General features: G+C 44.4%; 1 protein-coding gene across 2 annotated transcripts in view; it reads right to left on the reverse strand.

The window, feature by feature from the left end:
- rasa2 (RAS p21 protein activator 2) overlaps positions 1-25590 on the reverse strand; it is a 204215-nt gene that overhangs the window by 137501 nt on the left and 41124 nt on the right. For both annotated transcript variants that reach the window (XM_038815283.1, XM_038815284.1), the window contains one exon: positions 18600-18717. In XM_038815283.1, coding sequence (XP_038671211.1) covers positions 18600-18717 — 118 coding nt within the window. The remainder of the gene's footprint in view (positions 1-18599; positions 18718-25590) is intronic.

A 25590-nucleotide genomic window follows, 5' to 3' on the forward strand; every position in this document is an offset into this window, starting at 1 on the left:
TCAGAAATTCACAATTTTAAAGGGCCGCATAGTATATTAAGTAAAATAATTACTTCACCCGGTTATGATTCTGGGCGCCTCATATAGGACATAGAACAGTACAGCACAGAGCAGGCCCTTCGGCCCTCGACGTTGTGCCGAGCAATGATCACCCTACTCAAGTCAACGTATCCACCCTATACCAGTAAGTAACCCAACAGCCCCCCCCCCCCATTAACCTTAAAAAAATAAAAAATTTAAAAAATTTAAAAAAAAAATTTTATTTTAAATTTTTTTTTTTTTTAAATGACTTGGTGGGCCGCATAAAGACCTTTGGCGGGCCGCATGCGGCCCGCGGGCCGTAGTTTGCCCACCCCTGCCCAAGCCAGAAATCGAACCTGGGACCTTGGTGTTTTGAAGCAACAGTGTTAACCACTGTGTTATTGTGCTGTGTAATGCTCCAGTGAAGCATCTAGGGATGATAGTGAGGCACTATAGGAATGAAAGTTGCTGTTGTCATACAATATTTGCCCACTTAACGAACAGAGAAAAACTGCTGCAAGAAAAATCTCAACTACCAAAGTCACACATAAGGATGAGGTGTTCTTTTGCCTCAAACAGTTGGGTATAGGTAAATCAGCATCCAAATTTGAAAATTATTCTAATGACGTGACTCCATCAGGTTTGGATGTTCTATGCACAGCCATATTAATTACCTTTAGTGCTCAAACTAATATAAAAATTGTGTCCCAACCTACCAGAGCTCTAGAGGAAAATCAGTTGGAGGCCACATACTTTTCCAAAAGGTGACAAAGACAAAGGAGGCAGGGGTGAATGAAAATAAAGATAAGTACACAATAGGCCTGTCACCCTTGGTTATATGGTTGCACATTTCCCAACAGTGAACCTGGACCCCAGTGTGGGTCTCCAGCATGTGTCACAGAATAGAATCGCTACAGTGCAGAAGGAGGCTATACATCTCATCAAGTCTGGACTGCCCCTCCGAAAGAGCAATCTACATCCACTCCCCTTCCCAACCCGCTTCATCCCCGGAATACCGTGGCCTAATCTGCACAACCCTGGACACTTAAGGGGCAATTTAGCATTACCAATCCACCTAACCTGCACATCTTTGGACTGTGGAAGAAAACCAGCGCATCCAGAGGAAACCCACGCAGATACAAGGAAAACATGCAAACTCCACACGGTCACCCCAATGATGGAATTTAGCCTGGGGCCCTGACACTGTGGTGCAGCAGTGCTAACCACTGTGCCATCTTGCCGCCTGTGTCCCCTTAGCTGTGCTAGATTCGTAATAGCAAAAAGACTAATGATCGGGAAATTAAAAGAGGATATTTCTGTAGCAATAATGACGTGTCAATGCACACAAGAGCTCTTATAACTAACTTCATAATGTACTGACAGACTTATAGTTAACAATAAAACTTCCACTTTTCTTCCTTCCCAAACTACACCAGAAAACAATATAGGTAATTCAGTACTTTTACTCCAGTAATGGCTGTGCATTAGTTTCTAGTGCAACAAGTGAGCAACGAAATGAGAGCTTTGCAATTTCATAAACTAAACACTGATCACTGCAACAACACAAATCTCAACACATCAAGCTCTCAATCATTTGCTGAAAATTATGGAATTCTTCGCCCCAATTTAATTACTCTTCTCAAATGAATGTATTTGCGCCATACCGAGATACAACAACCACAAGGTGCTTTTCACAGTCACTTCATTGAAGCCTACTTGTGACAATAAGCAATTATTATTACTATTGGTCACACATTTCTGTTGGCAGAAACGTACTGATTGGACGCACAAAAGGTTTCTCACCCTGAAAACTTGGAAAACAGCACTTTAAGCCCAAAATAGCCTGCTAAAATTGGGAGAAAATATCCCCGCCCTCCTCCAACACCAGCAGGACAAGACAGGCCAAGCAGCAGCAGTTCCATGGGCCAAAAAGACAGAAAAGCAACTAAAGTCTGGCCAGAAAGAATGAGGCAAGGGAGCTCGAGAAGGAATGAGGTAAGGGAGCTAGAGAAGGCCTCGACAGACTAGAGCGACCAGAACGCTGCATTAGAGACTGAGATGGTAAGGTTGGTGGCGACACAAGCGTCACGGAGGGGAAAGGTCGAGGAACAGGAAAACAGATTCTGGCGCCAGAACCTTCGCATAGTGGGCCTACCAAAAGGAGCCAAGGGCAGGAACACCACGGTAACCTGGTGCGGGAGACAGCTTCCCCAAGCCACCAGAATTCGACAGAGCCCACAGGTCACCGCAGCCAAAGCCCAAGGCCGGAGAACAGCCGAGGGCCATCATCGCAAAGCTGCACCGGTACCAAGACCGGGAAAGAATCCTGAACTGGATGAGACAGTTAAGGTCCTGCAATTGGGTGGGTCACTCGGTCAGGGTCTATCAAGGCATTGGGGCAGACCTGGAAAAACACCGGGCAGAATTCAACAGAGCCAAGGCAGCCCTTTATAAGAACAATGTGAAGTTTGGTATGCCAAAGCTCTGGGTGACCTTCCAGGGCAGAGAATATTACATCACTGCACCGGCACACACTGACGAATCTGCCCACAAACACTAGCTGGGAAGACAGCAACAGAATCAGCAATGAACTGGACACCCTAACATACTGGGACATTGAAAAACTGTTTGTGCAGGAATGCGTCCTTGTTTTGAATGCTGGAGCTAAAGATCACAAAGGAGGGAGAAGGGCAGAGCAGCAGGGCACAGGAGGGGGCGAGGAGGAGGAACAGACTCGCAGTGGTTGGGGAGGTGGTTAAGATCGACCCCAGGAGGGGGGCCACCACGTAAGCAGGTAAGCTAGCAGCAAGAAATAAGGGTGGGGAGAGAGAGAGAGAGAGAGAGAGAGAGAGAGAGAGAGAGAGAGAGAGAGAGAGAGAGAGAGAGAAAGAGAGCACGAACCTAAGGATGCAGAAACAGTTCCTACAAAGGAATAGTGCAGGAGACATGGCCCTCCAAAACCTATAGTTCTACAACTGGGCGACCAAAGCAGAACTAACGAGGGGATGGGTGAAGGAACTGGGAACAGAATAGGTGAGGATGGAGGAAGGTTCCTGCATAGGGACATCCCTCTGAGCCCCAGTCACAAATGCGCTCCCATTCAGAGGGAGGGGATTAAACAGACGGGACACAAGCTACTTAGTGGCAAGAAATGAGCCCGAGGGCAGGCAGGAAAAGAGAGGGAGCAACACACCGAGCAAGACAAGCTAGGGCCAACATAGGGCAGTCCAACTAAGGCAAAGCAGCCAAAGGGGGCGGGGAAAGAGACATGTAAAAATATGATCCGTGTTTGTTTACATTGTTTCTTTCCTGTTCTTATTTTTCTTTGGTTCATCCCTCATTTGCAACTTTTAAACTTCCAACTTTTCATTGCTTGTTTTTACCAAAATTATGTATGGTGATGAAACTTCTAAATTCAAAGTACGAACAGGAATGTAACATAAAAATGTGAAATTCAATAAAAACTGTTTTTAAAAATTGGTCTCACTCGCAAACGTTCATGTATATTTCACTGCAGGAGACAATAAAGCCAAGTCCAATGCTTCCCTCATCTGACATTCAGAGAATAACATTTCATACGTATTGACTCGCAGCAAGGATCACTGATGCTGATTAGGACCAAGAACCCAGGAAGCTCGAGCTAATTATAGCATTTCAGTCACCCTGGCTGATGCAATACTTAGTTTAATAACGCAGTGGTCATTTACAACCTCATAAAACATGCATATAAATTTCCATATTTTACATTAACATAATGGGCAGGATTTTTCAGATGCCCTGCCACCCAAGAGTCGACAAGGAACACATCCCTGCTGAACACAGCAGTCCCACAGTCAGTGGCTGGAAACAGGACTTCCAACCCTCACTCAGGCAGACGTACCCATCCCACATCCCCACCATTCCCCAACCTCAGAACTGATGACTGATATGTAGTCCCAACAGTGCCATCAGCAGCAGTGGGCAGTGGCAGGAGAGTGAAGTGAGGCGGGGTCATGATGGGTAAGCAAGGGAGAGGGCAACCAATGCAGAAAGGGGACAACCCACCCCCAAACGTCCTGCCCAAGGCCCGAGGAGGGTGACCTGCCTGGTTATTCACCTGCCTGGCTTACCACCTGCCCCAGAACACCGCCATCAGCTTCCAAATTAGGCTGGGCCAGAAGCAGCCCTCAAGAGGCCAATAATTGGCTACTTAAGGGCATCAGGGAAGGGTGGGTCACTAGAGGTACCTCACCTCTCCCAGGTGAGAGGGCCATCCAGGGAAATTTAAGACTTCCCTGCTCGCAAATTCTTTGAAGATGTAACCAGTACAGTTGACAAGGGGGAGCCAGTTGATGTGGTATATTTAGACTTTCAGAACTCCATCTACAAGTTTGCTGATGATACAACCACAGTGGGCCGAATCTTGAATAACGACGAGTCAGAATCCAGGAAGGAGATAGAGAACCGAGTGGAGTGGTGCAGCGACAACAATCTACCCCTCAATGCCAGCAAAACTAAAGAGCTGGTCACTGACTTCAGAAAGCAAAGTACTATACACACCATGTCAGCATCAACGGGGCTGAAGTGGAGATGGTTAGCAGTTTCAAATTCCCAGGGGTACACATCTCCAAAAATCTGTCCTGGTCCATACACGTCGATGCTACCACCAAGAAAGCACAACAGCGTCTATACTTCCTCAGGGAACAAAGGAAATTCGGCATGTCCACATGAACTCTTACCAACTTTTACAGATGCACCATTGAAAGCATCCTATCTGGCTGCATCACAGCCTGGTATGGAAACTGCTCGGCCCAAGTCCGCAAGAAATTTCAGAGTCGTGAACACAGCCCAGTCCATCACACAAACCTGTCCCCCATCCATTGACTCCATCTACACCTCCCGCTGCCTGGGGAAAGCGGGCACCATAATCAAAGATCCCTCCCACCTGGCTTACTCACTCTTCTAACTTCTTCCATCGGGCAGGAGATACAAAAGTCCGAGAACACGCATGAACAGATTCAAAAACAGCTTCTTCCCCGCTATTACAGATTCCTAAACGACCCTCTTTTAGACTGACCTCATTAACACTATGCTTCACCTGATGCCGGTGTTATGTAGTTACATTGTGTACCTTGCATTGCCCCATTATGTATTTTCTTTTATTTCCTTTTCTTTTCATGTACGTAATGATCTGTTGAGCTGCTCGCAGAAAAATACTTTTCGCTGTACCTCGGTACACGTGACAATAAACAAAATCCAAAACCAAAGAAGGCGCTTGACAAAGTCCCACATAAGAGATTATTGTGCAAAATTAAAGCGCATGGGATTGGGGAAATATATTGAGGTGGATAGAAAACTGGTTGGCAGAGAGGAAACAAAGAGTAGGGATTAATGGGTCCTTTTCAAATTGGCAGGCAGTAACCTGTGGGACCCCAGCTATTCACAATATATATTAATGATTTGGATGAGGGAACAAAACGTAACATCTCAAAGTTTGCAGATGATACGAGGTTAGGTGAGAGGGTGAATTGTGACGAGGATGCAGGGATTCTACAGCATGATTCATTTCATTTTCATTTCATCTCGACAGATTGGGCGAGTGGACAAATCAATGGCAGATGCAGTATAATTTGGATAAGTGTGAGGTTATTCACTTTGGAAGCAAAAACAGGAAGGCAGATTCTGAATGGTTGTAACTTGGGAGAGGAGAGTGTGCAGAGAGACCTGGGTGTCCTTGTGCACCAGTCGCTGAAGGTAAGCATGCAGGTGCAGCAGGCGGTGAAGAAGGCTAATGGTATGTTGGCCTTCATTGTGAGAGGTTTCGAGTATAGAAGCAGGGATGTGTTGCTGTAATTATACAAGGTCTTGGTGAGGCCAAACCTGGAGTATTGGTCTCCTTCTCCGAGGAAGGATGTGTGCAGTTTTGGTCTCCTTCTCTGAGGAAAGATGTTCTTGCTCTCGAGGGAGTGCAGGGATGGCAGGACTGTCACATGAGGAGAGATTGACTAGGTAGGGATTGTTCTCGCTTAAGTTCAGAAGAATGAGGGGGGGGGGGGGGGGAGGAGGAGAGAGAGAGAGAGAGAGAGAGAGAGAGAGAGAGAGAGAGAGAGAGAGAGAGAGAGAGAGAGAGAGAGAGAGAGAGAGAGAGAGAGAAGAGAGAGATCTCATAGAGACTTATAAAATTTTAATGGGACGAGACAGGGAAGATGTTACCAATGATGGGTGTGTCCAGAACCAGGGGTCACAGCCTGAGGATTCAGGGTAAACCATTTCGGACAGAGATAAGGAGACATTTCTTCACAGAAAGAGTGATGAGCCTGTGGAATTCATTACCATAGAAAGTGGTTGATGCTAAAACTTTGCATATATTCAAGAAGCGGCTGGATATAGCACTTGGGGAGAATGGGATCAAAGGCTACGGGGAGAAAGCAGGATTAGGCTATTGAGTTGGATGATCAGTCATGATTGTGATGAATAGCGGAGCAGGCTCGAAGGGCCAAAAGGCCTCCTCCTGCTCCTATCTTCTATGTATCTATGTAAATTCGTGAAGGGAACTATACAATTCTGCCCCACATTTCCAAACCAGCTATTTAAAAAAACTAATGATGGAAATACATCCTTCTACCTTTGAATTATCAAGCCCTTTTAAGACCAGCTGGTTTCCCTGTTCCCTCATGCATTGCTACCACCTCTTGTCTTTCCAGTGAGAAGAGCGGAGTGGATGGGACTTGGTACACAGCTTTGGTGATCCAAAATTTAAAAAGGGTTGATGATCAACCAAGAGAGCATTGAAAGTAGAATCTGGAGTACAACAGGCATAGATGAGAGTTTCAACAACAAATGGACTGAGGGAGTGACGGACAACATTGCAGGGATGGAAAAATAAGTGGTCTTGCTGAAGACAAGGATTTGGGATTGGACACTCAGCTCAAGATCAAATAGGAAAAACGATTGCAAATAGTCGGATTCAGTCACAAACAGAATTTAAGGAGGTGGATAGAGTAGGTGAGAAACAGTTTGTAGCGGGGCTAAAGGTAGAGAAGTCATTACAAAAAGGTTCTCTCTGCCATTACAGCACGTATATCCATCAGTGACCTCTATTCAACAACCTCTCCACCCAATATGGTACTTTTTTGGACTGTTGGGAGGGAAGAGAAAAATCCCCATTACCCCAGTCAGTTCTCTCTCTCGCTCCATAAATGATTGACAAAAATAGAAAGCCAGAATGTATCTTTTGGTTGCGGAAAAGAGACACGTATTTATGTTGCAACGTTCACAGCCACCAGACATCTCAAAACTGCTTCACACAGCCAATGAAATATTTTTGCAGTCATTGGTGTAATGCTGGAAGCGTGGCAGTCAATTTGCATATAGCAAGCTCCTACAAATAGCAATAGGACAATACCCAGGAAGTCTGTTTTGATGTTGATTTAGGGATAAATGTCACTGGGGTAACTCCCCTGCTCTTCTTCAAAGCAGTGCCATGGAAGTCCACCTATTAGCGCAAACGGGGCCATGTTTAAAATCTCAAATGAGATGCAGCAGCACTGACAATACAACATTCCCTCAAAACAGCACTAGAGTGGGAACTTCTTTTTATTTTTGTGCTCACACTCCATGGAGTGGGATGAGGATTCACAACCTTTCGACTCGGAAGCAATACACTACAACTGACACTCAGTTGGCACAAATTGATATTTGTTTTTATGTCAGTGTCTCCCGGTCTCTTTATCAAAAATGTTTTTTTTTTAATGGGGGTGGAAAGATTGATCTCTTAGTTTATATGGGCTGGTAGTTTATATGGGCTGGTAAGATCCCTAGGACTTGTAAACCGTTCCTTCAGAGGGAGTGGCAATTGTGCTGCTTAGCCTTGCCGAATCTTGGGCACAATTACTGGGCGGTGAACGGCGAGAAGGTTTCCATATATGGTGTGGGTGCAGATGGAGGAAGAGGCATGTAAAGGATCAGGGCTGTGGCCGCTGGCTACAATGCCACTCCACTCTAGTTGGGGTCATGGAAATACTCAAGGAGCCCAGTTGTAGTGTCAACACTGAAAATCTGGAAGCAGTTTCGCAAACATTTTAAATTAGTAAGAAGTCTGATAACACCAGGTTAAAGTCAAACAGGTTTGTTTTGAATCACTAGCTTTCGGAGCATTGCTCCTTCCTCAGGGGGTTTTAAATTAGGGGCAGGGTCACAAAACTAATGCCAGTCCGAGAAAACCATTTGTTTAAACTTGTAAGAATAATTGAGACTGAGAGGAAAAAGATGTGATCACGAAGGTCGTTTTGCAATGTTTGAAGAATTAAGGGAGAAATATGAGCTCCCAAGGAGGGAAACCTTTGGATATACAGAGATACAGGCTTTTGTAAAGGAGATCATCCCTACGTTCCCAATGTTACTCCCTTCTTCTTTGGTGGAAGACGTATTGCTGGTGTTGTGGATAGAAGGGGAAGTTACCTCTGCTATTTGTAGAAAAATTATGAAAGCAGGATCAGAATCCCTGGATAGTGTTATGGCCAAATGGGAGGAGGAATTGGGCGAGATGCTGGAAGAAAGGCTTTGGTGCGAAATTTTACGGCAGATAAATGCATCAACCTTGTGCACAAGATTGGCACTAATACAACTGAAGGCAGTTTACAGAACACATTTGGCGAGGTTGAGAATGAATCCCCTATGGGCAGCAGGGTGGCCTAGTGGTTAGCACAGCTGCCTCACGGCAATGAGGTCCCAGGTTCGATCCCGGCTCTGGGTCACTCTCCGTGTGGAGTTTGCACATTCTCCCCGAGTCTGCGTGGGTTTCGCCCCCACAACCCAAAAATGTGCAGAGTAGGTGGATTGGCCACACTAAATTGCCCCCTTAATTGGAAAAAATAATCGGGTAATCTAAATTTATTTTTAAAAAGAGAATGAATCCCCTGTTCGAAGGAGTTGATATTTATGACAGATGCAGGAGGGGCCAGTCACTCATGTGCACATGTTTTGGACGTGCCTGAAACTGAAGAAATTTTGGATCACCTTCTTTAGCACCACGTCGACAAATTTACTGTTGGATCTAGAACCCAGTCCCCAAGGAGCCATATTCGGGGTGTCGGACTTGTCGGAGCTCCAGACAGGGACTAGGGCAGATGGCTCTTAGTCATTGGCTCACTGGTGGCAAGGAGGCGGATCCGATTGGGTTGGAGGCCAGTTTCTCCATCTCGTCCTTCAATAAGGCTGGGAGATTTAATGGAGTTTCTGAACCTAGAGCGGTTAGATTTAGTTTGAGAGGATACGAGATGGGGTTTCATAAAGGATGGCGTCCGTTCATATCTCACTTTAAGGAATTAACTTCAGTCAACAGCTAAAAAAGCAGGGTAATTAGTTAATTAATTGTTTTCGGGTTGAGGAAGGGTTTGTTAAATGTTAGTTAAATATGTATAATGTAATTTATGTTAAAGAAAATTTTGGAAAGCTATTAAAAATATTTACAAATTGATATTTAAACGCAGATTTCCAGGTAGAGTCCAAAACTGCAATCTACTGGTTATTGGATCACTTGCCACCTATAATAAATGGATAAAGCAACTAAAGCGAGAAGCAATTACAACTGGAAATGTTATCAGTACAAACTTCCATTTTTTCAATACCACAAATGAAAACTAGTAACCTGTAGTATTAAATTAACAGTCTCTCCACAGTATACATAACCTGTGAAACTAAATACCTCCACATTATGAATTAATAAAATTTGAATGAATTACAACCAGAATGCAAACTCCTGGCTTTATTTAGCTTCAAGGAATTTCCCCTTTTCCTGTTTGTTTTGGGCATACTATAGGTACTTTTCATGCAGATCTCCCCACTCCCCAGTTACAAACACAAACTTAAAAAATATACCATTTATGTGGATTTAATGCAAAAATTTGTGTCTTCTAAAAGCATCATTATCTGCTTCAGATATAAACGTTCTGCGATTACCACTGCATACTCATTCAGAAGTGAGACCCGCTAATGACTCAGTTGGTTAAAGCAATGAATAATTTAACCAACAAAAACCAAGAGGATTCAAGCTTCAATTGCTCCCCTGTACAGAGTTAACTGATCTGAACCAGAGTTATGCAGTGACATGTTTTTGATTTTAAGGTAGGGCTAGGAGGAAGAAGATTGGTGGTACAGAGGTACAGTAAATAATGCAGTGGGGAACATAAAAGATCATTCAAAGCAGTACTGCACTGAGCAAGAAATCAATGTCAATGCATTACAGGTTACAGTCTATAATTATGACCTGATATTTAACACTGCCTCATTATCGGAGTTCTGCAATAGTGCCCTCACAATCAATAGCACAATTACACAAATGGTTTGCAAGCTCCATGGGATAATTTAGGACAGAAATAGCACTTGTTTCCAAGTAATGTAAGTGAGGTTCGAGAGCTCACCTCTTTACCAAGAAAATTGCCCCTCATCCGGTAAATTCAGCATAGTACGTCATTGGGCAAGTTTGACATATTATCTGGACAAACATTACATAGGCTCGCCTACCCCTCACCACCCATCCTCACGACCCAAACTTATCTCATAAACACAACACAAGAGTTGAAAAAGGCATGCTTGTTCTGACCTGCCAAAATTCATTGCCCAACAAACTGTAAATAGAAAGTTTTGATGACAAGATACAAGACATAGGAAATAGGAGCAGTAAACCAGACAGTCTGGTGAGCCTGCACTGCCATTCAATTGAGTATGACTGATTTTTCGCTTCAACTCTACTTTACTTTTCCTTCCCCCCCACATCCCTTGAATTCTAGGACTCCAAAAATCTGTCCACCTCAGCCTGAAATATGTCCAAAGGTAGAGAAGCCACAACCCATTCGGCGAGGTGTTAAAAAAACATAGGTAGCATTAATAGAATTAGATTTGTATTAGTAAACTTAGAAATAAGGTATAGTTGTGTTTACTTTAATGTTTCTGCCCCTGGAAGGGTAAATGCTATAGTTAGATTCATGTTGGACAAGGTGTTTTGTATAGGTGGGGGCTGGTTAAGTTCCAACTGTGTTCCTATTGTGCTTAGAGGGGGCTATGGCATGAAGAATAAATAAACCTGCAGTAGTAAGAGGGAAGGCAGCTCCAGCTGTGCGAGAAGCAGTTGGTTTAAACTAGAGAGGGAACATCTCACTCAGCTTTGCCAGAAGAAAAGTCACACCATGGAGTAATGGTTCTGAAGAGCAACTAGTTAAGGAAACTAGAGAAATGAACAGGAGTTTCCAAGAAATCCGAGGTTAAGGGTACTAGAACAGAGAACTAGAGAGCTGAGAAAGCGGCTGAAACACCCAAAATATATCTGAAGTGATTTTCAGGTTTGTGAGATTTAACGACAACGCGAGTTCAATAACTATGGAGATTGGTGACTGGATCTCAGATTTCGTGTAGAAACAGTTAGGACAAAGGAAACCCACAAGTGGGTGATGTAAAATACGCAACTGCACTTTGTTGTTTAAAACGGAGCTGAGTAAAATGGAGTGGAAGCTCAGTTAAGTGTCAATTGGAAAACCTGGGCTGGATTTCGGAATACAGACCACTACAGGAAAGCATTAAGAGAACATTTTCACTGGGTCAGGCTTGGACCGGTCGAGCCAGAGATCGGGGAAGGTATCGGCAGTGGCGAAGGAGCTGAAGGGGTTTCTGAAGCACATGTTGGGGGTGGACCTGTGGCTGTTTGGGAGGCTGAGAGCAAGGGTGTTTTTTCTATTTTTCACCACGCACATCGGGTGTACTCCCGGATTGATTTCTTTTCGGTGGACAAGATGTTGCTCGCCGGGGCAGTGTGGGACCGACCGTCCAATATCTTTGCGAAATGTAGATGCCAAGCTGCTGGCTTTAAGAGGTGGGGATGTGTTGCCAATGACGCACTGACGGGGCGGGTGCAGACAGTGAAGATCATGGTGCTGCCACGGCTCTTGTTTGTATTTCAGAACCACCCGATCTTCGTTCCAATGTCATTTTTTAAGAAGGTTGATTTGGGGGTTTGTATGGGCGGGGGACACCCCACAGGTCAAGAAGGCTCCTTTGGAATGGAGCGGGGGGGCACTAGCGTTGCCGAATATAATGAAATATTACTGGGCAGCTAACACTGGAAGTGGGGGAGGGGGAGGAATGGGGCGGTCTCTTTCCCAGGAACAAGTTTAGGGGCATTGTTGACAACGCCTCGGCCATGCGTGCTGGCTATGTACTCCATGAGCCCAGTGGTGGTATCAGCCTGGAGGGTATGGGACAGCCTGAAGTTAGAATCTGAGATTGGAGAGTGCCTCGGTGTGGGCACAGATTTGTACCGGAGGGCTGGATGCAAGGTTTCGGGGGTGGCGGCAGGCAGGGATTGAGTGATTTGGGGACCTGTTTATAGAGGACAGATTTCCCCATTTAGAGGACCTGGAGGAGGAATACAAGTTGCCCAATGGGAACGGATTTGGATACTTACAGGTCCAGGCTTTCGTGAGGAGGCAGGTGCCGTCCTTTCCTAGGTTGCTGGCCACGAGGTTGCAGGATAAGGTGCTGTCGAGAGAGGGAATAGGGAAGGGGAAGGTGTCCAAGATCTATAAGGAGCTGATGGACTGGGAGGCAGCCCCGATAGGAGATGTTAAATGGAAATGGGGGGAGGAGCTGGGGCGGGATGTGGAAAGAGGCCCTGCAGAGGGTAAATGCATCCTCGTTGTGTACAAGGCTCAGCCTTATTCTGTTCAAGTAGTTCACGGAGCACATATGACGGTGGCTAGGGTGAATAGGTTCTTTGAGGGAGTAGAGAATAGATGTGGACGGTGCCTGGGGAGGCCTGCGAACCATGTCCACATGTTATGGGCATGTCTGAATTTGAAGGGGTGGAAGGGATTTGCAGATGTAACGCCCGAGGTGCTGGGGGGGGAAGGTGGTCCCGAGCCAAGCAGTAGTGATAGAACATAGAACAGTACAGCACAGAACAGGCCCTTCGGCCCTCGATGTTGTGCCGACCAATGATCACCCTACTCAAGCCAACCCTATCCACCCTATACCAGTAACCCCACCCCCCATTAACCTTATTTTTTAGGACACTAAGGGCAATTTAGCATGGCCAATCCACCTAACCCAGGGTGTCAGAAGACCCGGGAGTCCAGGGTGCGAGAGAGGCCGAAGTCTTGGCCTTTGCCTCCCTGATAGCCTGGAGATGGATTTTGCTTGGGCGGAGGGATTCAGAGCCAGCAAAATAGCGGATATGGGTGAGCGACTTGGCCGAATGCCTGAAGTTAGAAAAGATTGGGAGGGGGGAAATAAGGACGTTAAAATGAGGAAGCCAGGACAGGAGGACACAGGCTCCGGGCGCGTTTGTTGTTTATATAAATACCTTAATAAAAATTAAAATTTCAAAAAGGCGTAGATTTCAAAATATGTTTTTGAGAGTGGAGTTTGGAAACTCTCATATGACAATCACCTGGGGGTGGATTAGGGGAGACATCCATAAACATTCACTTGGGTTCAGAATGGAGAGTGTATTTGCCCATAGTCATCTTGTGTGCTTAAAAGGGACTTTAGTAGGACCATTGTAGATCAAGATGTACTTTGTAATTCTTGTTAAACCTAAACCTGTGTGCAATTGTTCAGCAATGGAGTAAACGCATATTGTATCATAGTCCAATTATTTTTCATGTTTAATTTAAAAATTCCTTTGTTGTTAAAACTAATTAGCAATCCTGTGACTATTAAAAAAAAATAGTAAAAGTTAAGAGGGCAGAATTCTCCGGTCCACCAGCGTTTCTCGGCGGCACACCGTTCGCTGGTGGTAGGATTCGATCTTCCCGTTGATTGTCAATGGGATGTTCCACTGTAACCACCACATGCCGCCACAAAACCCACTAGCGGGGGTGTACTGCCGGCAGGAAAATTGAGTCACAATGACCAGAGAATTCCGGCCTTGTTCTTTTGAGCCAGGGTTCTGTTCTGCAATTTTCCCATCCAATTATATCAATGGGATCGTAACATAAGGAATTCTGAAGATTCAAAGCCCATATGAGGGAAGAAATTTCCTCATCTCAGTCCTAAATGATCCTTATCCTGAGGGTGTTCCCATGCTCTAAATTCACTAGCCAGGGAACAATCTCTATGTCTACCCAACCAAGCCCTTGAAACTTCTTCCATTTGGCAAGAGATACGAAAGTCTGCACAAACAGATTCAAAAACAGCTTCTTCCGCGCTGTTACCAGACTCCTAAACGACCCTCTTATGGACTGACCTAATTAATACTACACTCCTGTATGCTTCACCCGATGCCTACATTTATTTATTTACATTCTGTACCTTGTGTTGCCCTATTATGTACTTGCTTTTCTTGTGCTAAATCATCTGTTTAATCTGCTCGGAGGAAAATACTTTTCACTGTACCTCGGTAAACGTGACAATAAACAAATGCAATCCGAAACAGAAAATATTGGACAATCTCAGCAGGTCTGACAGCATCTGTGGAGAAAAAGAAAGGAACTAATGTTTTGAGTCTGGATGACTCTTTGTCAAAGCTTTGACCATGATGGACTGGGAAACATTACTGAAAGGAAGACATTGGAACTGCAATGACAGGCTTTCATTTTGGGCAGCACGGTAGCACAAGTGGACAGCACTGTGGCTTCACAGCGCCAGGGTCCCAGGTTCAATTCTCGGCTTGGGTCACTGTCTGTGCGGAGTCTGCATGTTCTCCCAGTGTCTGCGTGGGTTTCCTCCAGGTGCTCCGGTTTCCTCCCATAGTCCAAAGACGTGCAGGTTAGGTGATTGGCCATGATAAATTGCCTTAGTAACTAAAAAGGTTAGGAGGTGTTATTGGGTTACAGGGATAGGGTGGAAGTGAGGGTTTAAGTGGGTCGGTGCAGACTCAATGGGATGAATGGCCTCCTTCGGCACTGTATTTTCTATGTTCTATGAATATGTCAACTCCAAAAGTTGTTGATTCCTATTTCGCATGAGTGTGGAAACGGAACTATGGCCAAACCATGGTTTACAAGGAAAATAATAGATAGTATTAGATTCAAAGAAGCATATAAATTGGCAAAAAAAAAACAATTGACCTGAGGATTAGGACCAGTTTAAAATTCAACAAAGGCAGCCAAGGAATTGATTAAGGGGAATGATAGTAAGTTAGCAGGGAACATAAAAATTGACTATAGGCATGTAAAGAGAAAACGATTCACAGAAACAGGGAATTCATAATGGGGAACAGAAAAATGGCGGAGTACTTAAGGAAGTGGTCCAAGAAACAGTAGATCCATTGTTTGCTATTTTCCAAAATTCTTTGAACTCCGGAATGGTTCCGAGAAATTAGGTACTTCAGAGATCAGTGCTAGGACCCTAGCTGTTCACATTCTATATATCCACTTCGATAGCAAACATAAGAAGGCAGATTACTTGAATGGGTGCAAATTGAGAGAGGTGGATACTCAGCATCCGTCGTTGAAAATAAACACGTAGGTACACCAGGTAGTAAAGGCAAATGGTATGTTGGTCTTCAGAGCAAGGGGATTTGAGTATAGGAATAGGTATACTTTAGTGCAATTGCACAGGGCAGTGGTAAAGCCAAAGCTGGAATAGTGTGCAATTCTGGTGTCCTTATCTGAGGAAGGATGCTCTTGCTATAAAGGGAGTGCAGCGAAGGTTTACCAGGCTGACTCCTGGGATGGCAGAACTGTCATAAGAGGAGAGATTAAATTGGCTCGGATTATATTCATTGGAGTTTAGAAGAGCGAGAGGGGATCTCATTGAAACTTATAAAATTCTAACAGGATTAGCCAAAGTAGATTCAGAAAGAATGTTGGTAGGGGAGTCCAGAATTAGAGTCATTTAGAGAATATGGGGGAAATCTTTTAGGACTGAGGAGAATTCTCTTCACCCAGAGTGGTGAATCTGTGGAATTCACTAGCACAGAAAGTAGTTGAGGCAAAAATGCCGTGTAATTTCAAAAAGGAATTAGTTATAGATTTTGAATTTGATGATCAGCCATGATAATAATGAATAGAGGAGCAGGCTCAAGGGCCAAATGGCCTACCTATCCCTGCTTCCAATTTCTATGAGTTTCTATGTAAACCTCAGTGCAGTTTACTCAGCTTCTCATCATTGCTACAAAGATTGAACATGAAATTAACAGGGTAGATGTGCCAGTACTAATCACCATATAAAATAAGACCCTTATGTGCAGTTTATAACCAACTGAAAAATTATTCTTAAGGGTTGACTAACATTGAGTATGGAGTGCCATTTTCACTCTGATGCGTGCAGATTATTTCTAATTAGGCTTTAGACAAGATTATGACATGTAAATTTCCACTATAAAAATCCACTAATATAGAAATTGGATCTATATATTGTAAAAACTGTTCTTCATGCCACATTCTATCCCACAACACAAATATTGAGAGATTCATAGGATGAATTTACGTGCAGTTAAAAGGGGCGATAGCCATGCAGCTAAAAGGGGCGATATCCTGCATCATGTAATCAGCATAGAACTAAATGAGTCAAAGTAACAGAGTGTAAATGTTTCCTGACTCTTCACTTTGGATTTCCCTCAGTTTTGCTTTTTCATGCAACTCGTACACCCAGTTGCATTCTTTTCCTCTTATGTGATCTATGATGTTAATTTCTCCCCGATTTTCTTTGTTTGGACTTGTTTATTGTCACGTGTACCGAGGTACAGTGAAAGGTATTTTTCTGCAACTCAAACAGATCATTTAGTACATGAAAAGAGGGAAAAAAAGAAAATACATAATAGGGCAACACAAGGTACACAATGTAAATACATAGACAACGGCATCGGGTGAAGCATACAGGAGTGTAAGATTAATCAGGTCAGTCCATGAGAGGGTTGTTTGGGAGTCTGGTAACAGCAGGGAAGCTGTTTTTGAATCTGCTCTTGCATGTTCTTAGATTTTCGTATCTCTCGCCCGATGGGAGGAAGTTGGAAGAGTGAATAAGCTGGATGGGAGGGGTTTTTGATTATGCTGCCCACTTTCCCCAGGTAGCGGGGAGGTGTAGATAGAGTCAATGGATGGGAGGCAGGTTCGTGATAGGTATAGGGATAGGGACTTGGAAACCATTAATAGCTAGAGGAGGCTGGGAAGTTCTTTTTTTTGAAAATGGTTCATTGTTTTTTTTTGAAAGGACTACATTGAGAGAAAAATGACAGGGTCTTCCTTGTGAATTGTTCACTTTTCTTGCCACACTATTAAATGGCAGATACTTGACATTAATGTTGACTAATCTTACAAAATATAGCATGTCAAAGTTCCTGAAAGATTGTACTCGGGTTCACAATAGATGGGGGATATGGGCTCTGAAGAGAAACATTGAATAGGATTATCATAATTTAAGACAGATATTTATTGTAGCAAACACAACTCTAATACAGCTGTACATAGAATATACAAACATCCATTAAAAAAACAAATCTACATATTTTGAGGACTGTACAGGAATTTCAAGCCATTTGGAAGTCGCACAATTATTGTGGCTGGGGAAGTAACATGTTAATCAAGTGTGGGTTAAAGGCAGTTCATAGACTAAATGCAAAAGTCACCCTAGGAAATAAAAGAGAGATGAGTGAGTGATGTCAAAAAGAAGGCACCCTCTAGGTTCAGTTTCTTAAAAAATCTCAACTGTGTAAAAATGGAACAATGCTGCTATAATTTCGTAGTAAGAAGTCTTACAACACCAGGTTAAAGTCCAACAGGTTTGTTTCAAACACGAGCTTTCGGAGCACTGCTCCTTCCTCAAGTGACTTACCTGAGGACGGAGCAGTGCTCCGAAAGCTCGTGTTTGAAACAAACCTGTTGGACTTTAACCTGGTGTTGTAAGACTTCTTACTGTGCTCACCCCAGTCCAACGCCGGCATCTCCACATCATGGCTATAATTTCGGTCATCGCCACTACCCATTTCTAAAATGGCCCCAACACAAGTATGGTTCAGATTACAGCCTTCACAATAAAAGATGGACAGGAGGGGGAGAAGAAAAATAGACCACACACCCTGATAGAAATTAAGCAGAAGGTTACTAAATGCAGCCATACAAATTAGCTCAATATAGAAAAAGTGTTCCCTTCACTCTATACTACTGGCTCCATTTACAATAAACCAGCAGTGAGCTGCTCTTTAACTGTTGTTAGTAATGGCAAAATGGCACACATACTCAAAATGCACGTGTTTTTTTTTTAAAAAGTGGTCCTCAAATAGAGAGCAGATGCATATGTGAAATAAATTGAGATAGTCAACTCTTTCGAAATATTAAGTTGTAAATTGTGTTACTGCAGGCTGGTGTTACATTAACTGCTTTTAATACAGGAGCCTAGCAAACTGCTTTGAGGAAGATCACAACAGTCTGCCTAACAAGGGGTTCAAGATGCATTTACCCATTTTATAGTGTCCTACTGCCAAAATTCCAGCAACAGGAATACCATCTTTGTTAATTTTAGCAAAGCCTCATACAATAATTTTATGTTTCCTGTCTAGTTAGCTTTCTGTTCTCAAACATTGCTGTCCCCTATTTTGCTCACATATCGGACTGAGTAGCTACAAGTCACAAACACGAGATCTGGAACCATGCTGTAGTGATTACCTTAAAGATTTATCAACGACTTTTGTCCGATAAACCTCTTCCTGGTCCAGCTTTATAGTACAGAAACAATCCCGCATCTTGTTTGGACCATGGTATGGAGGTAGGTTCTTGGCTTCGCCTGTTGAACAAGACAGCAATATATAAAATAGCTCACAGAAATAATAAATGCATAGCTTACCTGCATAACACAATATCCCAATGTAACAATAATCTATGATAAATATAATCGTCCATCTACACATCTTAATGCAGTAAGGATTTAAGAAAAACGAAAAGCTCTCTAACGAGCACAGACATTCACATTACAGTTCCTAACACAATTAGCTCTCAATTCCAATTACCATAACAAAGGGGCACGTACCCTTTAGCCCAGGTCATTTTCAGAGAATTCTTAATAAAACAGCTGAAGACCTATCATGAAAAATCTAAAAGGTCATTTAATACTGCACAATGTCAAAATGTGTAATGTGCAGCAACACAGAGACTTGAGCAACATTTACCACAACACAAAGTTACATTGCAACACAGTGAAAAAAGAAACCTTCTCATGACTCAATTTAAAATGACTTAGTAATTCTGCAAAAACTGAAGATCAGAGTTCCCGAAAGCTCTTTTTCCTTCAAATCGATTGCCAAAATCAAGGAAAAAGAAAAACCTTATTTTACTTGAAAGGCTTCAAAGAACTGGGAAAACATCACAGCTTCTGAATGACACACGAGTGGGGAAAGAAGCTTATTTGAAATTATTAATACAAGAATGTTTTTTCTTCAATTTCACGACAAAGGAAATCACCTGCTTACCATTTTAAACTGCCACTAGCATACGCTGTACAGGTAAAGATTGCCACCTCCATTTAATGTAAGCACCCGCATCGCAAGATTATTGATAAGAATATGTAGTATTTACTCCAGATCCGCAAACATTTGCACTTAGTGCCACAAGTGTGTAAACACCAAGTCACTTACGGAGCAGTGTCATACTGCTCCCAAACAACAATAACCAAAATTGCTGCTATTTTTCCTTTTCGGTGTTACTGCTAGTTTTCATAGAATTTACAGTGCAGAAGGAGGCCATTCGGCCCATCGAGTCTACACCAGCCCTTGGAAAGAGCACCCTACCTAAGCCCACAACCCCACACCATCCCGTAACCCAGTAACCCCACCCTGGGTTGGCAATTTTGCATGGCCAATCCACCTAACCTGCACATCTTTGGACTGTGGGAGGAAACTGGAGTATCCGGAGGAAACTGGAGCACCCAGAGGAAACCCACGCAGACACAGGGAGAAAGTGAAAACTCCGCAAAGACAGTGACCCAAGCCGGGAATCAAACCTGGGACCCTGGAGCTGTGAAGCAACTGTGCTAACCACTGTGCTACCATGCTTCCTCAGAAAAATTTTGACGGCGGTTTTTGCTTGGGAAAATTAGGGGTTGGTTTAGCACAGGGCTAAATCGCTGGCTTTTAAAGCAGACCAAGGCAGGCCAGCAGCACAGTTCAATTCCCATACCAGCCTCCCCGAATAGGCACCGGAATGTGGCGACTAGGGGCTTTTCACAGTAACTTCATTTGAAGCTTACTTGTGACAAGCGATTTTCATTTTTCATTCATTTTCATTTCATTTTCAAAACAAGCAGCTAGGAATTAAAACAGCTGCTGAGTTACATAATTGAATAATCAAGCAGCTAACCTCTGACAGAGTATCTATACAAAATTGATGTTTCTGCAACAGTTGCATTAATTGGTTTTGGTTGCTCTGCAACAGTTGCATTAATTGGTTTTGGTTGCTGGTAGCAGAAGCCGACTGCCAGGAAGCATAGGATCTACCAGAGACCAAACCCAATACTCCAACCACCACGGGGGCTTTAACGCAGATCACTGTTCTATGCTAAACAATACTTAAAATGAGTATAATACTGCCAAAATCAGTGTTTTATGAGAAACTAGACCAGACTGGGGAAATCGTTCTTATAGTTAGACAGGTCAGATAGGATGCTGAAAGTAATGAAATATTCAAGAGAATTGGGAAAAACTATTTCTCAATCAGTAACTAAAGGGCATACATTTAAGATCAAAATTAAAACAATGAGAGGAAAGTTATGTTTTTTAATGCAGAAGGCTAATACACTCAATGTCATACAAGCAATCACACTGGAAACAAAATTCTCAATACCTTTAATCAAAGAAAATGAGAATTTACCACAAAAATCTTTTTTTTTTCAAAATAGATAATAGGACATGGGATGAGCAGCTAGTTCTTTGAGATCCAACACAGGCATGGTTAATCAACTGGCCTCTTGCGTTTGCAAATTATTTTGGGAATCAGCACTTTCTGAATATGGGCAGGCTGATCGAAGCATAGCTCTACTACTACATCTGCATCTTGACAACTGCACCAGACATCACTTGAGGCAGTAGTGACAAATGTCTAGAGTTTTAACAAGTATCTTCAGATACAGCAACACATTAAAGAGAGACAAATGATGTGTGCATGCTGAGACAGAATTTCCCAAATTCTCAATGCAAAAAAAAACAAAAATACATTTACAGTAAAACACAAGTGCACAAATCTACGTTTAAAATTCACAAAAATGGAGTGAGCGCCTCCAACACATCTCACATTCTTCCCTTGATGGACAGATTGCCAATTAGGGTAATCTTTAACCAGCTCAGGAAAAAATTAGAAATCACACGAGCGATTTAACCACCGTGTTGTGCCTGCCACGAATCTGGGTATGCTGGTTAAACAGCAGGAAAGGACAAAGTCGAGATAGGCACCGGGCGCGAATCAGTTTGCCATCTAACCTGCCCACTCTTGGTGGCGAGTTTCGGATCTCGGCCAAACATGACAAGCATATCGTTAACCCCAATTAGCACTAATTTCCATCTCATTAGCGAGATTGAAGTTGAATGTAACTGCCTCCCGGAAATTAACTAGCACCCCAGCAAGAAATCACATGGGCGTCGTTTAGTCCTCCTTTTCTTTTAAAATGTGAAGCCGGCACAATGGCCACTATCTGGATCTGAGGAGGTGAGTAGTCATTTACATTTGCAGGCATGCAGCTCAAGGGCATTGCAGCTGCTGCCCAGTGCTCGGCGTTGGTCGGGGGGGCTGAATCATTCCAGGTGGGTCTTGGGTAATTGGTCCTGAGCTCTTCAAGCAATCTTTAAATATTGTGGCTACCTATAACAGTGGAGACCACAGCGGCTGCCTGTCAATCGTACCAAACACCTCCAGGACAGAGCCATGCTCTTGGTTACATGCTGACGGCCCTGCTGGTGCTGTCATTTTCCTTTTCTGTAGCTGGAACACAGGCCTCAGGGTGACATGCGAGTCCAGAAGTAAATCAAGTTTGAAGCAAGACGCCGCTGTGGGACCTGGCACGTGACATTGTTCCAAATGGGCCTCCTGCTAACAGCGTTGAAGAAATGCTTTCGCAGATTGCAGATGCTTTTGTTGCTGGTGTGGTGAGTGCTGCATGTAACTGGCATGTCACCGCGTGTTTAACACACGAACTACCAGGGACTTTATGGGGCAGACCCAGGAGGAGAGGAGGGGGACATGGGCTGGTTTCTGGGCTAACTGGAATTTCTCCAGGTGGTGGAAGCAAAGAGGCAGGTGTTGGAGGAGCCCCTGGGACTGAGGGAGGTGCTGGATTGTATCAGGGGTATGAAGTCGGGGAAGGCCCCTGGGCCAGATGGGTACCCGGTGGAATTTTATAAGGAGTTTGCGACGGACCTGGCACCACATCTGTTGGGTGGCGTTTAATGAAGCACTGGAGAAGGGGGAGTTGCCGAAGACGATGACGCAGGCAGTAATCACATTAATCCCCCAAAAAAGGGGACGGTCCCGGTGGAGTGTAGGCCCATATATTGAACATGGATGTGAAAGTATTGGCTAAGTTGTTGGTGGGGAGGAAGGAGGAGTGTGGCCCGGTGGTGGTTGCAGTAGATAAGGCTTTATGAAGGGCAGGCAGCTCGCGAGTAATGTAAGACTGCTGTTGAATGTGGTGATGAATCAGTCAGGGCTCTGGTACTGGAGGTGGTGGTGTCCATGGACGTGAAGAAGGCATTTGATCAGGTGGAGCGGCAGTACTTGTTCAAGGTTTTGGGCCGAGATTTGTGGCATGCGTATTGTTGCTGTATGTGGCACCAAGGGCAAGGGTGAGGACGAATTATATGAGCTCACAAAGCTTTGACTTACTCAGGGGTACGAGGCAGGGGTGCCTGCTGTCACCGCTGCTGTTTGCGCTGGCCATAGAGCCTTGGCGATGGCTCTCAGGGGGTCGGCAGTGACTGGGGATTATGAGGAGACAAAGGGGTAATCGGGTGCCGCTCTATGCCGATGACCTCTTGCTGTATGTTTCGGATCCGTTGGAGAGTATGGGAAGGATTATGGGCCTGCTGGGGACGTTGAGGGTTCTCATGGTACAAGCTGAATGTAGGGAAAAGCGAGGGATTCCCGGTGAATGAGTTGGCACAGCAGGCTAATTTCGGAAGGGAGCACCATTTAAGGCAGCGAGGGATAGGTTTAGGTATTTGGGGATTCAGGGAATGGATAGGGCTCCATAAGTGGAACTGGACAAGCTGGTGGAGGAGACTAGGGAGGATTTTAAGAAGTGGGATACACAGCACTTAACCCAGAGGGTGAGGGTCCAAGTAGTGAAAATGAATATTCTGCGGAGGTTCTTCTTTATCTTTCAAGCTCTCCCGATCTTTATACCAAAGGCCTTTTTTCGGAAAGTGGACACAATCATTTCTGACTTTGTATGGGCGGGGAAGGTGCCGAGGGTAGGGAGGACTCTCTGCTACAGGGGAGGGGTTGGTGTTGCCGAACTTGCTTCATTATTATTGAGCGGCGAATGCGGATAAGGTGCAGCGGTGGTGGGAAGAAGGGGTAGAGTGGGTTAGGATGGAGGAGGAATCTTGTCAGCGGTGTAGTTTGAGGGCTATGGTGATGGCAGCATTGTCAATGGCTGAGTAGGTATTCAAGGAGCCCGGTGGTGCAGTCCATAGTGAAAATATGGAATCAGTTGAGGAGGCATTTTAGGGTGGAAGGGATGTGTCAGTGCTAACGCCGCTGTGCAAGAATCATGGGTTTGAACCGGGGGAATGGATTGTGTATACAGGAGATGGAGGGAAGTGGGGCTGGTCAAGGTGAAGGATCTGTATTTGGAGGAAGGGTTCTCCAGTCTGGAGGAGCTACGGGAAAGGGCAGAGCTGCCGAGGGGGAGTGAGCTCAGGTTAGGGACTTTGTGCAAAAGGTATGGAGGGGGTTCCCTAGGTTGCCGGGATACACCCTGCTGGAGTGACTGCTGCTTCCGGATGCAGAAGGGAAGGGAAGAAATGGGGATATATACAAGTGGCTGGGGAGCAGGGAGGCGAGCGGGTGGTGAAGATCAAGGAGAAATGGGAAGCAGAGTTGGGAGGGAAGTATGGAGCAAGGCACTGCATAGGGTAAACGGGACCTCCTTGTGCAAGGATGAGCCTGATAAGGTATAAGGTGGTGCACAGGGTGCATATGATTCGGGCAAGAATGAGTGGGTTCTTTCAGGGGCTAGCAGATGGGTGTGAGAGATATGGGCGGGGGTCAGCGAATCACACGCACATGTTTTGGGGTTGCAAAAAATTGGGAAGATTCTGGTGGGTGTGCTCGCGGTCTTAGCCAGGATAGTGGAGGAAGAGGTGGACCCAGACCCTCGAGTGGTGATATTTGGGGTTTCCGAGAAGCCGGAGCTCATGTAGAGGAGGAAGGCAGATGTCCTGGCCTTCGCCTCTCTGATTGCACGGCAGCGAATTGTGCTGGAATGGCGGTCGGCATCGCTACCAGGGATAGCGTCTTGGTTAGGTGACCTGTATCACTTCCTGCGATTAGAGAAGATAAAGTATGAATTAAGGGGCTCTTCAGCAGGGCTTGAGGAAAGGCGGGCGATGTTTGTAACTGTGTTCGAGGAGCTGTTCGTCGTGGGGGAGGGGTGAAAAAGGGGAAACATCTGTACAGACCGTATAGTTGATTGTTGGGAAGTATGTTTCCCAGGTTGTTTATTTGCTGTAACCGGTTTTGATACAGGTTTGTAATAAAAAACATTTTAAAAATAAATAAACACGCTGGAAGTCAACCAGTGTTGTTGTGCTGTTGATTGTTTCAACTGCACCTTGAGCGCCAGTGGAATACGTGGATCCCAGGATTTGGTTCCGGTGAGATTGGGCCACGTAAGGGCATGCACATCTGCGGTTCCTGGACGGAAAATGGCACTGATACATGGAACAAACCACACATTGATAGACAGATCGATCTTGCAAGGGGTGATTTTTTTGCGAAAATGAGCTGGTATGGCTTTGTATTCGTACTAATATGGAACGGTGACATTTCCTTGTTATTTAAAAGCAAATTATTGCGGATGCTGGAATCTGAAACGAAAGAGAAAATGGTGGAAAATCTCAGCAGGTCTGGCAGCATCTGTAGGTATAGGTGCACTGTTGTAGTTTGTGTTTGTACTGATATTCTGTACTGAAAAAGTCCTGATGCCTTTCCCTTGTTGGTTACTGTGATATACGGACTGTTAAGTGGTTTGTTTTTATCTTTTTGTATAAACATATTGTTGAACATTTAAACAAAATATTCTCAAATGGTGCTGCAGGGTGTTTGAGTTGCTTGCAGCCGCAAATGCATTGAAGCTGCTGCTGCAGTTCCCTTTTTTTTCTGGAACAAGGAAAGGAAGAATGGTAAGATGACCTGCTGCCTGGGGTGGAGAGGGGGAAGGGAGCTCTTTCTTCTGATGTGCTCTGGGTTGGCGCGATTTTCCCCTGCTGAGTCAACGACTGCTTGGAGATGCAGGAAGAGAGAGAGAGAGAGAGAGTGGCGGATTGATCCAAATAATCAACTTGGTGAAGGTGTTGAAGAGATGCTTTTGACGATTGCTGGTAATTTTATTGGAAGTATGGTGAATGCTGCGTGTTGCCATGAGTCTAACACGCTGGACGGCGAGGTTCTT

This window comes from Scyliorhinus canicula, chromosome 13 (genome assembly GCF_902713615.1).
Source record: "Scyliorhinus canicula chromosome 13, sScyCan1.1, whole genome shotgun sequence".
Classification (NCBI taxonomy): domain Eukaryota; kingdom Metazoa; phylum Chordata; class Chondrichthyes; order Carcharhiniformes; family Scyliorhinidae; genus Scyliorhinus; species Scyliorhinus canicula.